Raw genomic sequence first — 17969 nt, forward strand, 5'->3', positions numbered from 1 at the left:
AGAGGACGCATTTCTGTTGTGTTAAGCCAGCAAGTTTGTGGTAATTTGTTGTAGCAGCCGCAGGAAACTAATATTCCAACTTTCAAAACTTGCGGGTAAAAAAGTGATCTAGGAGAGCGATCAAAAAAAAATATCCCCAAGTATATTTGAAAACTAGTACAAGAAACATACATACTAGCACAAATGTTATAAATTTTAGTATTCTATATTTTAGAACTAATGGTACATATGAGTCCTTTTAAAACTCAGGGGCCTGCTTTGTTCCAAGATTCAATGCTTCCTTAGATTATCAACATTTCTAACAAATGCCTTCCCATAAAGGCTTTGCAAAGAGCAGGAATTCAATGGTTCTTACTGAATAAATAAATCAATGAATGATTTTATTATATCTTCTTCTTAAATGTAAAAAGGCTAAGGGCTTTTATCCCAATTTGATACTCATTATGTTAATACTAATGGTTAATATAGATTTACAGATGGGTAAAATTCTGATTGATGCTGTTTTTTCAAAATACCACATAATTCTTAAAATATTTCACCAGTTTTTAGCATAGAGAACAGAAATCATCTGAGAAAGAAGTTTCTTAAATTTGTAAAGGAACTTTCTAACTTGTGCCAAACAAAAGTAAAAGCCAAGTCAATTCCTCGGTCCCTGCGAGAAAGCATAGAGATGCATGGACAGGCTACAGCGTGAAGGATTTCCAAGAGGCCGAAGGGCAAAGCCCCAAACTGCAGATTCACCGGACATTTCAAGAGGACTGCTGTTAAGGCACGGCCTCAGTTCCATTCTTTCTCTGAGGTTAATTATCACGTATCTAAAGCTATATGACAGGATGTGCTTACTCATCTGTAAGTGATAATCATGCTTCTATGACAGAACCATCACGAAGACTAAACTGATTCATTCAAAAAAAGCACTTTGGGGCGGCTGGGTGGCTTAGTCGGTTAAGCATCCAACTCTTGATTTCAGCTCAGGTCATGATCTCGTGGTTCCTGGGATCGAGTCCCATATCGGGCTCTGTGCTGACAGCATGGGGCCTGCTTGGGATGATTCTCTCTCTCTGCTCTATTCTGCTCGTGCATGCATGCGCACTCTCTCAAAATAAATGAACTTTATTTTATTTTTTTCAAGGCAGAGAGAGAGGAAGGGGCAGAGAGAGAGAGGAGGACAGAGGATCGAAACTGGGCCCTGTGGTGATAGCAGGGAGCCTGATGCGGGGCTTGAACTCATGAACTGTGAGATCATGACCTGAGCCGAAGTCGGATGCTTAACCGACTGGGCTACCCAGGTGCCCCAGAATAAAGAAACTTTAAAAAAATAAAATAAAATGTTAAAAAAAAAGCTATTCTAAAAATTAAGAGGAAAAACAAGAAAAGAGAGAAAAGAAAAGAAATGGCTAAAGAGGGGTGCCTGGGTGGCTTAGTCAGTTAAGCATCTGACTTTGGCTCAGACTGTGATCTGGTAGTTTGTGAGTTCAAACCCTGCATCAGACTCGTACTGACAGCTCAGAGCCTGGAGCCTGCTTTGGATTCTGTGTCTGCCTCTCTCTCTGCCCACCACACCTCAAGAATATATAAACATTAAAAAAAACAAAAAGTCACAATTTAGAAATGGCTAAAGAAACCAGAGAGTGATTCACATGCAGAAGCAAAGCAGGGTTACAGTCACAAAGAGCTGCACCAGGAGCTATAGTTTTCTGGTTTAACTATCAAGTACGAGATCGCTGTTGCAGTAAGTCACGAAGGTGCCGTTACCGGAGGTTAACATAAGGGGTCTTTGACCTCCCCACCCACCCCTGAGACACTTTGAGAACGCCCTCTGTTGTATCTAGTAAAAGAACAGAATGGTGCATAAAGCTCAACTTTGACTAAAGCTACAGACCATCTAAAAAGGAATAAAATCTCAAAGGATTAAATTTAAAAAGTCATCTTCATCCAAACGAGACAAAAAGAATAAATCGCTGCCAAAGTGTTGTTGCTTGGAGCTTTTAAACAGAAGTCAATTTATGAAGTTCTCAGCCCAAAGGGAGGAGCCACACTGGTACATTTCTAAACACTTAAACAACTTCCAAAACAAAAGTTCAAAATGTTTCTAATTGGTCAAAGGACAATAAATTAAACCTCGACTTTATAATTATTATGCTGATAACCAGTTGAAAAGGCCTTGGTTACACCAGAAAACCTCCAGTGCATCTTTACTTACGCTATAATTAACAATGTAACAGGCGGTAGACTCCAATATCCTGATATAATATAAATAAAACACTAGCAGAGGGGCTCGTCAAGGCTGATTTACATAAGGTGCTATTCTGAAATTTACTGGATTTCCATAATAAGAAATCATACAGCATATAAAGTTTTCCCATTCCTTTTTACAACAACAAATCAAAATCTTAGAGGAAAAAAACACACCATCCTATAACCATTTATTGCTGATTAATCTGAATGGAGAACCGGTAAAAAGAATGTAAGTGAGGATGTGAGTGTAGAATGAACAGCACAAGAATCCCTGATCAGAAACTTCACACCAGCTGTAATAACAGGGCTTCCCAGTAATGCCTTATTTGGGAGCTGGGAAATACTCAACATTCATCTAAGGCCTAAGTACTGCAAAGCTAATCCAGGGCCAGATGCTTTAGTGAAGTCCATTTATGATGAACAAACAGAAAACCTCTGAAAGAAATTGTATCGACTTAATTTTTTAGAATAAAAGAGAGAAAGATGAAAATGACCCTCAGAGTAGGCTTATCTGTACACTCCATTATGCCAACCTCCTAACACCAAGTTCTGGGTGATCAAATATGGTTTGGACTTGAACCTGATTTATTTATTCAATCATTCAACAAATATTTAGTGCCTCTCTACTATCTACCAGGCATCGAGCTATGGCTCAGAAAACAAAGATGATTAATACTCAATGGTTAACAAATAGCGATATTTATAGATCAGAGATAAAAAAAAAACTATGAAGCTATTGGAAACCTTTGTTGTAGGAGATGTGGGTGTGCATAAATAAATAAGCAAACAAATATATACTCTCTTGAATATGTAAAAAGCTTAATTCAAACATCTAAAAGTCATCCATATTTCAAGGAATAAAACTGTCCAGGCAGAAGTGAAATCTTTGCTGCATGATTATAAATTTTACTTATATATAGTAAAAATATATGTTTAGTATTAGAGAAGATAAACATAAAAATGCAAATAAATTCTAAGAAAGAGAAGTCAAAAGAATTTGAATTTTATTAGGAAATGGGAAAGATATTTAAGCCCAAAGAATGAAATCCAGTATCAATTTAGTAAAAATAAGCATGGTATTTTCTAGAAAACCTTAGTCTCAAACTATGGGGTTCTGCTAGTTTCTAAGCATAAATATAAAGAGTGATTTTGATCTTGTAAAAGGCCAAATAAACACAAGGACTTAAAGATGGCTGAATCCCATTAGAATAATACAAGCCATCTCTCTGTTATATACTATTATGTTTACAAATTATATCTAAACTAACGAACACAGATGAACCTCACAGAAACTGCATATGAAGAAACACATACTTGAACAGTACACAGAAACATTTCTATGTCAGATCCTCTAGAGGAAGCACCATTGTTGTGTCATATTTTAACATGTTATTTAATATACTGTAAAATTACAAATAGAACAATTTTACATTCATAGGTGTTCACAATTTCAAATAACTAAAATATAACATATCTTTTCCGACATACATTGAGGAGTATGCCCCATCACTGAGAACACCTTCCTCTTCCAACCACAGAGGTCAACACATTTATCACATTGTCTTTCTCTACATCAATACATTTTTTTTTTTTACTTATGAAGTAAGAAGATAAGAAATACATTTTTTAACAAAAGTGATACAACTGTGAGCCTAACGATTCTGCAAGGTCATCACTGTATCAAAAGTAGTAAGTCATGCAGCCATGAAAATAAGATATATTAACTACTACTGGGATTCGCCAAAACAAGATATGCTATTAAGAATGTGTACATGTGGCTCAAGTTTTATATAACCTGATGGCAGATGGCCAACTGCCATCAGGTTATATAAATTAAAATGGACTAAACACTTCCAACAAAAGGGAGAGCTTGCCAGACTAGATTAAAAAGCAAGAAAACAGGGGCGCCTGGGTGGCTCGGTTGGCTAAGCATCCGACTTCGGCTCAGGTCACGATCTCACCATTCAGAGTTTTAGCCCCACATCAGGCTCTGTGCTGACAGCTCAAAGCTTGGAGCCTGTTTCGGGTTCTGTGTTTCTCTCTCTCTCTTTTTCTCTCTGCCTCTCCTCTGCTTGCACTGTCTCTCTCTCAAAAGTAAATAAACTTAAAAAAAAAAAAAGCAAGAAACAACTAAAGAACTAAAGGAACAAGAGACATTCTTTACCTACAAAGAAAAAGCAAGATTCCAAGTAATGAGCTGGAAGAAGATATATCGCGTCAACCAGCCTAAAAAAGTTAGAGTGGTTGTATTAAAATTAAACAAGATGGAGTCAAAAACAGAAGAGTACTACTAGACACAGTGTCGCTCCAAAAAGGTAAAAGAGAAAGATAAATATTATAAATGTTCATGCGCCTAATGACACAGCTTCCAAATATGCGAAGCAAATCACAGTTAGAGACTTTAATATGACTCTCTCAGCAACTGACAATACAGCTAGAGAAAAAAATTAGTAGGATACAGAAGATGTAAGTAATAATAACCACCACTTTAAAGAAACCCCCAGTTATAGAACAGTGCACTCAATAACTGCTGGATATAAATTCATTACCAGTGTACATGGAACATAACATTCACCAAGATAAACCACATTCTGAGCCAAGAACAAATCTCAACAGATTTCAAAAAACTGAAATCTTACTGGGTACTCCATGATCCCAACAGAACTAAATTAAAGATCAGTATCATTCCAAGACAAAAAGGGGGGGGGGGTGCATATAAGAGAGATCTCAAGTATCTGGTAATTAAGCAATTCAATTCTAACAATTCATGGGTAAAAGAAATTGTGAAGAATATTTTTTGGTATTTAAAAAATTATAATAAAAGAACAGCAAATCAAAGTTTGTGCTAAAATGAGGTACCTAAGATCCCACTTTTGGAAGCTAGGGGGCAAATGATCAAATGAATCCAAAATAAATAGAAAAGAAATAATAAAAATAAGATTGGAGATCAAGAAGATAGAAAACAGAGAAAATCAATGAAACCAAATGTTAGGTATCTAAAATAATAATGTTAAGTCTCTATTTAGACTGATCAGGGGGAACACAAATCACCAATATTAGGAACGAAAGAAGGGTCAAAATTACAAATCCTATAGACGTTAAAAAGATAATAATTTGACATTTTTACCAACAGATTTGATAACCTGGATGAAATGAACAAAAAGTTTAAAACCACAGATCAGCAGATTAGCAAAACTGACACACGAAGAAATATAAAATGTAAATAGGTCTATGCCTATTATAATTTTAAACTTTTCATACAAAAAAATTTAGTCCCATCTGGGCTTCACTGTGAAATCTATCAAATATTTAACAACGAACACACACACACACACACACACACACACTCAATCCTTTACAAAGTAAGGGAGCAAGAGGAAAATTTTCCCAACTAATTTTTTGAAGTCAGTATTCCTCTGATATTAAAACTAGACAAAGATATTACAAAGAAAGAAGACTACAGTTCAAGATCCCTTATGAACACAAACGTAAAAGTTCTTAACAAAGTATTAACATATGGAAGCCAATAGTATGTAATGAGTAAGTAGAATTTATCCTAGGAATGCATACTTGCTTTAACATTTGAAATTAATCAATATAATTCACCAAATTAACAAAACACAGTGTAACAACCATATGATCATCTCATTAGATACAAGAAAGAAAAGCATCTGACAAAATTAAAGGCCCATTCATGATAAAAACAAACAAACAAACAAACAGATATAAGGGAGAACATTTTCAACTTTGATCAAACAACCACCACCCCACACTACACTATTATTAGTGAATGACTAAATGTTTTCTCCCTAAGATGAGAAAGCAAAGATGCCCACTCTCATTATTTCTATGCAATACTGTACTAGAGGTCCAAGCAAATGCAATAAAGCACAAAAAAGAAACAAAATACATAAATCAGAAAGAAAGAGGCAAACTGTCTTTATTTGCAGATGGCGTGACTGTGTACACTGAGACCCTAAGAAACCAACCAGAAAGCCACTAGAAATTAACAGAACAGATACAGGGACAGCACATGAAAACTGTATTTTTAAAAATGTTTATTTTTATTTATTTTGAGAGCATGAGCATGCACGAGTTGAGGAGGGGCAGCAAGAGAAGGAGAGAGAGAATCCCAAGCAGGTTCCCCACTGTCAGCACAAAACCAGATGCTGGGCTCAAACTCACAGACTGTGAGCTCATGGCCTGAGCCAAAACCAAGAGTCAGGTGCTTAACTGACTGAGCCACCCAGGTGTCCCTAAAATTATTTGTATTTACATTCTACCAATGAACATTTAGAAACTGAAATTAAGGGCACTTGGCAGACTCAGCTGGAGGAGCATGAGACTCTTGATCTCTGGCTCATAAGCTCTAGCCCCACGCTGGGTGGAAAGATCAGTGAATCAATTGATCAATAAGAAAAAATAAAGAAATTGAAATTAAAAATCTAATCTTATTAACAATAGAATTTTCAAACAGTAATTACTTAGGGAAAAACTTAACAAAACATGTATAAGACCTGTACACTGAAAACTAAAAAATCTTACTCAAAAAAATTAATGAGACCTCTTTTAAAAATGAAGATATATGAGGCACCTGAGAGCTCAGCTGGAAAAACATGCAACTCTTGATCCCAGACTTGTGAGTTCAAGCCCCGTACTGGGTGTAGAGCTTATTTAAATAAATAAAAAAATAAAATAAATAAATAAAATAAAATAAGTAAAAAATAAAAAATAAAATAAATTTAAAAAAATAAAAAATAAAAGAAAATAAAGTAAAATAAAATAAAATAAAATAAAATCTTTTAAAAAATGAAGATATGTATCATGTTCAGGTTTGGAAGATTCAATATTGTTAAGATGTCAATTCTTCGAAACTGATCCATAGATTCAATGCAATCACAGTGAAAATCCCATAAAACCTTTTTAAAAATAGAAACCACCAAGCTGATTCTAAAACGTATGTGGAAAGGGATGGGTGTATGGATGGCTCAGTCGGTTAAGTGTCTGACTCTTGATTTCAGCTAAGGTCATGATCTCATGATTTTTGAGTTCAAGCCCCATTATCAGGCTCTGTGCTGACAGTGCAGAGCCTACTTGGGATTCTCTCTCTCTCCCTCTCTCTCTGTTCCTCCCCCACTTGTGTGCTCACTCTCTCTCTCTCAAAATAAATAAAAACTTTAAAAAACAAAATAAAATAAAATGTAAATGGAGGGGTGCCTGGGTGGCTCAGTGGGTTAAGCATCTGACTTCAGCTCAGGTCATGATCTCACAGTCCATGGGTTCGAGCCCTGCATCAGGCTGTCTGTTGTCAGCACAGGGCCTGCTTCAGATCCTCGGTCCTCCCTCTCTCTGCCCCTCCCCCTCTCTGCCCCTCCCCCACTCGTTCTCCCTCCCTCCCTCCCTTCCTCTCTCTCTCTCTAAAAAATAAATAAACATTTAAAATAAAAAGGAGTACATGGGTGCCTCAGTCAGCTGGACATCTGTTTTGGCTCTGATCATGACCTTGCGGTTCAGGAGTTCAAGCCCCACATCAGGCTCTCTGCTGTCAGCACAGAGCCCACTTCAGATTCTCTGTCCCTCTCTTTCTCTCTCAAACATAAATAAACATTAAAAAAAATAAATATGGGGTGCCTGGGTGGCTCAGTTGGTTAAGTGTCTGACTTCGGCTCAGGTCACGATCTCACAGCTCCTGAGTTCAAGCCCCACGTCGGGCTCTGTGCTGAACAGCTCGGAGCCTGGAGCCTGCTTTAGATTCTGTGTCTCCCTCTCTCTCTGCCCCTCCCCTGCTCATGCTCTCTTTCTTTCTTTCCCTCTCTCTCTCGAATAAACATTAAAAAAAAAGTTGAAAAAACATAATAAAATTTATATAAATAGTAAAATTTATCTGGGAATGCAAATGACCTAAAATAGCCAAAACAATCTTAAAAAACAAGTACTAAGTAGGAAGACTTAACCACTACCTGAGTTCTGATAAAGCTACATTACTCGAAATACTGAAATAATGGTGAAAAGACAGATAACACATTAGTGAAACAAGAGAATCCAGAAAAAAAAACTGCTTATATATAAACAGTTGATGTTCAATAAAGGTATCAAGGCAATGAAATGAGAAAAGTCTGTTTTCAACAAATGTGACTCCAACAACTGGCACCTGTGTGGGAAAGAAGGCACTTTCACCCATACCTCACAGTACACACAAAATTAATTTGAAATGAATCACAGACCTGAAGGCAAGAACTAAAACGTCAAGAATAAAACACAGGAACAACCTTTGTTATCATGGGGTGAACAAAGAAACTTTCACAAAAGGAAAATGATACACTGGACTTTAGCAAAATTAATACATTTTGCTCTCTGAAAGACACCCTTACAGAAAAATAGTCATGGTAAGGCAGGAAATATTCACAAATACGTGTATCAAAGGACTTATATCTGCAATACAAAAAGAACCCTTAAAACTAAATAATTATACTAAAAACAATTCAACTTTTAAAAGTGGGCAAAATATACTTCACAAAAGACAACATACAACTGGGCGGTAAGACATGAAAAGAGGCTCAATTATGATGAACAGGAAATTCAAATTAAAATCTCAGTGAGTGAGGCACAGATAGACATCATTAGTAATGTCAAACGCTGAGGAATCTTTAGCCTCAGTCAAATCTGTGTCCCCCATCTAAATAAAAACCAACAGCACACAAAACAAACAAATCTCAATGAGATATCGCTACATACTCATTGAATGGCTAAAATTAAAACGACTGACAACATGAAGTCTTACTGAGGATGCTGAAGAACTGAAATTCTAACATAGTACTGATGGGAATGTAAAGTGGTACAGCCACTCGGAAACGTGTTTGACAGTTTCTTTTTTTTTTTCTTAAGCTTATTTATTTATTTTTAAGAGAGAGAGCGTGAGTGGGGGAGAGGCAGATAGAGAAGGAGAGAGGGAATCCCAAGCAGGCTCCCTGAAGTGGGGCTTGAACCCACAAAACCATGAGATCAAGACCTGAGCCAAAACCAAGAGACGCTTAACCAACTGAGCCACCCAGGTGCCCCTGACGGTTTCTTAAAAGCTACCCGCACACATACAATCCTGCCATTTCACTCCTAAGTATTTACCCAAGAGAAATGAAAACACGCATCCTCACAAAGCCTTGCATAACAATGTTAATAACACCTTTATTCATAATGGCGGCCAAAAGCTTGGAAACACGAATGTCCATCACCAGACGAATGGATCAATTATTGTTACTACCCACACACTGGAACACTACTCAGCAATAAAAAGGAATAGAATATCGATAATGCGACAACATAAATCTATCCCAAAATTATTATATGGAAAGAAGCCAGACTCAAAAGAGCAAAAATATTATTCTGACACAACATTGTATGATGTGAGAAAACGTATCAGTGGTTGTCTGAGGCTGGAAGCAGTAAAGGATCGGGGAAGGGCATGAGGCACCCCTGGGGTGCTGGAAACGTTTCACATCTAGATTGCTGCAATAGTTTCAACAGTATACACATCTGAAAAAAAACATCAAACTGTATATACTTTAAATCAGAGCAGCTTATTATACGTAAATTATACCCCAATATGTTGTTTTAAAACTTATATGCTAAAAATCTCATTTGTGAGTAATGAAGAAAAAACTGAGTCAAAATGAGGAATGAGGAAGAGCTTGTATTTAAAAATGGGTCCACGTTGGAGTGCCAGGGTGGCTCAGTCGGCTGAGCGCCCGACTTCGGCCCAGGTCATGATCTCCCGGTTCGTGAGATAGAGCCCCGCATCAGGCTCCATGCCGACAGTTCGGAGCCTGGAGCCTGCTTCGGACTCTGTGTCTCCCTCTCTCTCTCTGCACCTCCCCAGCTCACGCTCGCACTCTGTCTCTGCAAAAATAAATAAGCTTAAAAAATGAAAATTAAAAATGGGTCCATGTAATAATAGTCATGAAGAATTAACAGCTCAAAAAGCTCTATTAGTTTTAAATAGATGGCAGTTTTAAGATCAAACTATTTATTTAAATGTATTTCAATTTAAATAGTCCTACTCAGATGTTTAACACACGACAATGTGGCTGTACCACATAATTTCATTTACTCTGAATTTCTGTACTGTCCTGAGAAATAGGAGACACAGGTTTATTCTAAACTGACAAATGCCTACACTTGTTTTGACTCTATGCTATACTTCTCACACGACAACGCATTTATTTTTTCAATTTGTTACTTAACACAGCTCGAATCCACCCTTACGCCAAGGAAGATGAAATAAACATTAACTCCCCATAAGATTTTTCAATTCACTTCACTTTTCATTAAGAAAGTACCCGTAACTAAAACTCTGTGAGCCAGTACCATAATTAAGTGGAAAAATTAAAAGAGCCATTAAACTTTTCCATTCCTCACAAAAGGAACAAACGACTCGGTCCTTTGGTGGCTGACTGCACTTGGATTGCCTAACCCCAGACACCTGAGCCATCTTGGACGCGCCTAGACAGGAAAATTTCAAATGATGGGAAGGCAGCCTCACAGAAATAAAAACTCATAAAACCAAAAGCCCTCTGGCAATGCTTAAGAAGACTTCAGAAGGAACTTGCTACAAAGGACCATGGGCAAAAAGAGCCCAAATTATTTCTGTATAGAGGTATGTTTTACCGAATCCTCAGAGGGGTCGCAATAAAAGAACAAATCCGATCGATTCGGTAAAGTGCCAAAAACAGACATTTTATTAAATGTGGCAACGTCTTCATTATTTAAAAATTCAACTGAGCGGCATAGTTGTGAAAGGGGAATTTTTTTCATAAAGCTTCGATGCAGAAGATTCCACAGAGGGGAAGCCGGGAGAGTCAGTCGGTTAAGTATCGACTCTTGAATTTGGCTCAGGGTCATGATCTCACGGTTTGCGAGGTTCAGCCCCGCATCAGGCTCTGTGGTGACAGTGCCGAGACTGCTTGAGATTCTCCCTCCCTCTCTCTCTGCCCCTCTCCTGCTCTCTCTCTCTCAAAATAAACAGACATTTTTAAAAAAACTCAACAGAAAACAAGCTCAAAGAGTAACTCTGAATAAATGCACACTCGTGGGTATTCTGAATTCACAGACATTCACAACACAACTCCTACCACAGCCACCGTGTGCAGTGGCACTCAGCTGAGTCTCCCTTTCCTCATCCAGAAAATAACCTCAAAGGCCCCTTCTAGCTCTATCACTATGCGTTCAGAGCAAAGACTCCGGATAAAAGCAAAAACCCCAAGTGTGAAAGAGGTGAGGAGAGAAAAGAAATAAGCGTACGGGTAGGTAAACAACTGCTCTGTCATCTATCGCAGGGCCCAATCCCACAAGGTCACTTCACCTCTGACGCTGTCGGAGACTAGTACCGCATAACACTCAAGAAACGCAACCGGCCCAGGAATAAAAATCAGCCGTATCTGCATGTTTCTCTGAAAGCGAGCTGCAGAGTAGAAGGCTCACTAAGTTGGGTTATTTTCTAACCTCCATTCTGAACTTTTCAGATTGTTGGCATTCAACAATCGTCTGGCTTTTCTGAGCCTTAGATTCTTATCTATTTAGAGACTGGAACAGATGATCTCAAACGTCCCTTCCAAATATAGCGACCTCTCAAGAAAAATGAAAAACAAAAAAGGTTCTTCAATTACATTTAGTTAATCATCAGGAGTTGCTGAGCCTATGAGCTCAATAGCCTATGTGAATATACATAGCCTTTTTAATACATCACAAATGCATAAAACTTCATTATTACTCCATCAGATTTGATGATTTCACATTAGTTACCACACAGGGAAGAATTATTTCAAGACACTTTAAAACACATTAATTTTCCTACACAGCCCTATCGGATGTATTCTAATGTCAAACAGGGAAACTGGTTTCAGTGATCGTACTATGCACAGCAGTTCGACTTCCGTTCTTCTGAGCTGCTGCCTGTGTGTTGCAGCTCAGGGCAGAGGAGTAATTCTGAAGGATGCCGTGCAACCAACTCAGTACCGTCAGGCTCACTTGTTACATTTTACTTTAGATTTTTTTAAGGATTATTATTTTTAAAACTCAATTCTGTTGTATAATCGTGTGAGATATTTAATCATGTGAGATATTTAAAGGCATATCTATAAAAAAACATATTCACTCCAGGAAGTCTGGCTTCTTCTCCGTTCCCTCCCTGCACTTTCGAACTCACGGTCTAAGAGACAGAGCAGAAGGCAAAAGGTATGGCCTCTGGATTCGCATCTTGAATGTGTGACCCTGGCTTGTGACTCGATCGCTCCAAACTTACTTGCTCATGTCTACAATGGTGATAATGATAAAACCTACTCCAGAGGGAGATTGCGAGGATTAAATAAGACCATCTGTGCACAGTGGTCGGCTTTGTGGGATCTCAGGGAAGATCGACTGCTAGCATCAGGCTCTCATTTGAGGCTCAACACGATCCTGGGGTAGAGACGCAGAAGAAGAAACGAACCTGGAGGCGCCCCCATCACCGGATCAAGGTCATGGAGCCCAGTGCTGAGACCGCAACCCATCTTTCGATCCCAGCACTAAGCCACAGTACTCGCTCCTAAAATTCTAGGCTCATTCAGGTTCCATGCTCATCACACATGCCCTACAACCAGCACAAGGGAAAAGTAACTCCCTTCCCACCTGGGACAACTTCAAAAGACTCACTGTGTTCAGCGCATTGAGGGTAGTGTCATCCCGAGATGCGGCAACACAGCCATCCTCCGTGGAGCCTCCGTCACACATCCCTGCGAATGCTGCCATGCTCCTTGGAGGACAGGAAGGGAAAACATCAGCACAGAAATGTTAATCCTCAGGTTTCAGAGTCAGCTCAGACCAAATTCCATTACTATATGCATGATAGGTCGGAGTTCTCAGTCCTGTTTCTGCTCTTGTTAATTTTTTTTATTTATTTTTTTTTTTGGTGAGAGAGAGAGAGAGAGAGAGAGAGAGAGAGAGAACAAGCAGGAGAGAGAGTGTGCCAGCGGCGTACAGACAGAGAATTTTAAGCAAACTCTGCTCTCAGCGCAAAACCCGACGCAAGGCTTGATCCCATGACTCCGGGATCAGGACCTGAGCCAAAATTAAGAGTCGGATACTCAACCAATTGAGTCACCCAGGCACCCACCAAAAAAAAATTTAAAGTACCTCTACCCCCTTCACACATACAGAAAGGGAAATGTTACATTTACTCTGGTCTAATTGTGCCCTTTCTTCCCACACTTTACCAGGACTCAGATTTCAGTTTAGAGCATGAATAATCTAAAGCTATTTGCCACAACAGTTGGCTAGAAGGGCGCGTGGCTGGCTCAGTCGGTTAAGCATCTGACTCCTGATTTTGGTTCAGGTCATGATCTCACATGATCTCACGGTTCATGAGCTCGAGCCCCGTGTTGGGATCTGCACTGACAGTGTGGAGCCTGCTTGGGATTCTATCCCTCTCTCTCGCTCTCTCAATAAATAAATAAATAAACATTAAAAGAAACACTTGGCTAGAGTACAATCTTTTCAAATAAAGATTATATTTTTGAAAGAAAGATATTTTGAAAAAAAATTAAATCCTCTGAATTTGCTTATTTCCTTTCATGCTACACATCAACTAACTTTAGGCAAGTTAAAAGTGGGAGGGGGATGAAAGGAATTCTTAGAGGCCGCTAACTGCACTGAGGCAGCCTCGTGTCTACACAGCATAGCTGAGCACAGAGCTTAAATGCAGTTGCCCGGCCTGCTCTGGTGCTTTGCTTACGCCCTGCTGATGCTGCGGGGAGTCCCAGAAACCACCGCAGATGCAGGAAGGCTCTCTGCCCTCACTATGATGTGCAGGCATAGATTTAAACTTACCTTTTATATTTTAGGCACTTGTAGGTTAGTAAGTTCTCATGTAGGTAAGCCACAAAAACACCAAGTTTAAGTCAAGCATCAATGAACAGCCTCAAGTAGAGAAATCTACAATGGGATTTTAAGAAGGGCCGAATGATCTAACTACTCAACTGTATTTAGAAGTGCTGATAATCGCATGTATGGCTTACGGTGTTTCCCTTCTGAAGAGTTCTAACACCTGATGTGGGGCAAACATTAAGAAACAAGTGACTTTACTGTGGCAAACGTTTTCTCTGGTAAGAAAAATCAATTCACATGGCCTAACTCAGGGCAGGATGGGGAGGATTCCTATTACCTTGCTGCCCTCAAGTACATAAGAAGGTCACAGTCATTAACTCCAGGCATCCAGACCAGTTCCTCATGTTGGGTCACAGTGTCACCATCTGGAGAAGGGAACGGTTGCAAATCGGGAAGTTTGGCCTGTAAGATAGGGATGGAAAAGTCACAATCAAGGCACAATTAAAGAACTGTCTCAACAGGCAGGCCCTGGGAACAGATGCCATAGCTTACTGAGCCTCTTTCTTTAGGCAGTACCGAAATAACAAAAACCGTGAGTCACTGAAACCAGCCTGTAGCACGTTTCAGGATCATTTCACCATAGAAGATCTCACAATGGACTGCTTAATCTCTACTTAAGGAGAAGCAAACAGTATCAAAATAAACCAGTGTCAGCATGATCCAAAGAATAAAACAGAAATGGACACGTGTGCATAAAAGAAATGAAAAAAACACAAACCCTCAGGAGATAATAGTTCCCTGATAAAGAAGGGGAAAACACACACATTTCCAATGTAACACATCTACAAAGAGACAGATTACAAGTGATGAAACCTCACCTAAGGATATTTGCTGAAAATTTAAACGCACCATCCCATTAAGTTAACGCTACTCCCAAGACACTCAATAACTACCCTGTAGTCATGGTAAACGTAAAAAAAAAAAGGCATAAAATTGGAAGTAACATTAAAAACAAAGCTGGACTAAATGGTGGTGACAGAAATCAGGCCAGTAGCAGCTTCAGGAGGCGGGGATTGCTTGTGAAGGGGCAGGAAGGAACTTTCTGAGACAACACAACTGTTGAGCCTTGACAGGAAGGGTGACAGCAGACGCAATAGTCCACATAAGATCTCAACAGTTCACTGCACGTAAAGTGTACCTCAGCAAAAAAAAAAAAAAAAAAAAAAATTTTTTTTAAATATTTGAACAACAGTGCTCAACAACCCAGTCTCTTCGTCACCTGTGGGTTAGAGATCCAAATATCTCTAGCATGTTCTCATCCTCACTCTGCTGTGGCACAGCCAGGGCCAGTAGGTACGAGGACTACCACAACCATGAGAGGCCTAGAAGAAGTCAACTGCCTGCAAAACAGGCACGTTCTGGTCGTCTTAAATGATGAACACGGAAGTACTAGCCTAAAATTTTAAACCAAGAGCTGCTGTTAAAAAGCTCCAGTGGCTAAAGAAACCAGGCAAAAAAAAATGAAAGGAGCAGCTGTAAGGTAGCACTCTCCAACGGAAAGAGAACGAGAGACACATATTTCATTTTAAAACACTCTAGTATCCCCATTGAACCCCACCTCCCAATGTGGACTAGCCACACTTCAAGTGCTCACGGCCACATGGGGCCGTGGCTCCAGTACTGGGCTTGCAGGTATCAGGTGCTAAGGAGGCAAGGGAACCAGGCAGAAATGGAGACGGTGCTGCCCTGTGCACAGAAAGCAGCCAGGCAGGAATGAGAACCGGTACTTGTATAACCTCCGATTTTTTCCAAAGTCCAGAAATTTTTATGCGAAAGCTTGTATTCACGTTTTTAAAACAATTTTGTGGCAGACACAACATGAGCAGATCATGGGGCTCTAGATGCCAGTCTGCTTCACAGGCTATCTCTGGTACCTCTAAGTGCGCATCAAGCGCCGACTTTCTCCAAACAAGGATGCTCTTCTTTAATTTAGTACCGACTTTTATAACATTTAGTTGGGTGCCTCAATGAGTTCTGCTTAACACACAGTGACCATACTGGAATAAAATTTGACACACAACAGATACTCACACCAAAAGGGTTTTTTTTCTTCAAGTTTTTCTAAAATTTATTTACTTTGAGAGAGAGAGAAAGAGCGAGCATGAGTGGAAAAGGGGCAGAGAGAGAGGGAGAGAGAGAATCCTAAGCAGGCTCTACGCTTTGCACAGAAACCAACGTGAAGGTCAATCTCAAGACCATGAGACCATGACCTGAGCCAAAATCAGGAGCTGGCCACTTAACTGACTAAGCCACCCAGGTGCCCCCAAAGGTCTTTTTTGACATTTGTACTGAGCTCTGTTTCCCAGGACCAAATACGGTATCTGGTGTGGCTGCTCTCCCCGGTCTGGCAGTTTGTCCCAGGGGGACAAACCCCCCACCCACCCCCCCCCCCCGCCAAGAGAAAAAGAGGCTGGACATATAATTAGTTAGCTTACGGAAAAAGAAATGCAAATGGCTCTTAATGATAAGAAAACATGGTCAAAGTTGCTGATAAAAGAATTTCCCACCCATCAGACCGACATAAGTCCCGAAGTGTGACAATATACAAGGCTGTGGTGTTCGCACTTGCAGGAGTTGCCAGCACAGATACAAAAATGGTACAATCTCTATAGAAGGGCATTTTGTAATGTCTTCACACTTACAGGTGCACTTGCCCTCCAAGGGAGCCAACCCCCCTTCTGGGGATATATTCCAAAAATATGTTGGCAAAACCATAAAAATCTATATGCTCAGGCCATTCACTGCAGCATTACCTGTAATAGCACGTGACTGGAAGCAACCTAAGTGCCCAACAATAGGGACTGGAACTGGAAGAATAAACTGCTGTATCCACGCAATGGAGCTCCATGAGGCAGCAGAAGGAAATGAGGAGGAGCCTACATACTGCCATGGAGGGAACAGCAGGATACATTGTTAACAGATAGAAAGTCGGCGGAAGCGTGTGTATTATGCTACCATTTATCTAAGAACAGAGGGTCGGGGAATAAAAATAAGAAGGAAAAATCAAAACCTTAAATTAACAAAAACAAAAGCAACAAGTGTCCATCATGGAGAGAAGGAACACGTGGAGGGGACAGATGTAGTCGACTTTCTTGAACATACTTTTTCCTCTGTATGTTTGACTGTGGGGCCATGTGAATAGCCCTACATAAAAACAAAATGAAACTTAAAGAATAGTAATCCCTTAAAAACCATAAGGCAAAATAAAATACATGCATTAACTACACAGTAAGTTGATTCCTCTCTAGAAATTATTTCAACCAACTTTAAAACACAGTATTAATTTGTCCACACAGCCCTAGTGGGATATATACTAAGAAACCACCCCAGCCAAAAAAAAAAAAAAAAAAATTAAATTGCAAGCTGTTTTCAATAATCATATTGTTTGCAGCAGTGTAAGTGTTATTATCTTGTGCTATTATATATGTATTATGGGATTAAAGCAAATGAATAATGATGTTGGTGTCATTTGAAAATGGGATTTGAGACATGGGGAAAAGATACAGACAAATGAAAGAAAGATAGGATTAAATATAAAATCCAGATAAAAATTTGAATTGGAATTAGAAATATCAAAAGGAATCTACAATGTATCTTTAAAAAATATATAAGAAAAAGGCATATTTCTTTTTCCTGAAAAGGCCTAGAAACAAGTAACCAACCAACCCAGTAACAATGAACACCCCAGTACCCAGTCAAAAAATGTCACTTCCCAGTAAAACAATAAGGGCTCCTATGAGAAAAATTTAATTCTAGATCTAGGGCAGGGACTGTGCAAGATGAGACATTAAAATGCCATACCAGTTAAAGGAATCCTG

The 17969-nt window shown here is 39.2% G+C and overlaps 1 protein-coding gene across 5 annotated transcripts in view; it reads right to left on the bottom strand.

Moving 5' to 3' along the window:
- RERE (arginine-glutamic acid dipeptide repeats) overlaps nucleotides 1-17969 on the bottom strand; it is a 418258-nt gene that overhangs the window by 103651 nt on the left and 296638 nt on the right. For all 5 annotated transcript variants that reach the window (XM_027060523.2, XM_027060521.2, XM_027060518.2 and 2 more), the window contains 2 exons: nucleotides 14429-14553; nucleotides 12922-13021 (listed from right to left, as the gene is read on the bottom strand). In XM_027060523.2, the coding sequence (XP_026916324.2) occupies nucleotides 12922-13021; nucleotides 14429-14553 (225 nt within the window). The remainder of the gene's footprint in view (nucleotides 1-12921; nucleotides 13022-14428; nucleotides 14554-17969) is intronic.

The sequence above is a fragment of the Acinonyx jubatus genome, chromosome C1 (assembly GCF_027475565.1).
Source record: "Acinonyx jubatus isolate Ajub_Pintada_27869175 chromosome C1, VMU_Ajub_asm_v1.0, whole genome shotgun sequence".
Lineage (NCBI taxonomy): Eukaryota > Metazoa > Chordata > Mammalia > Carnivora > Felidae > Acinonyx > Acinonyx jubatus.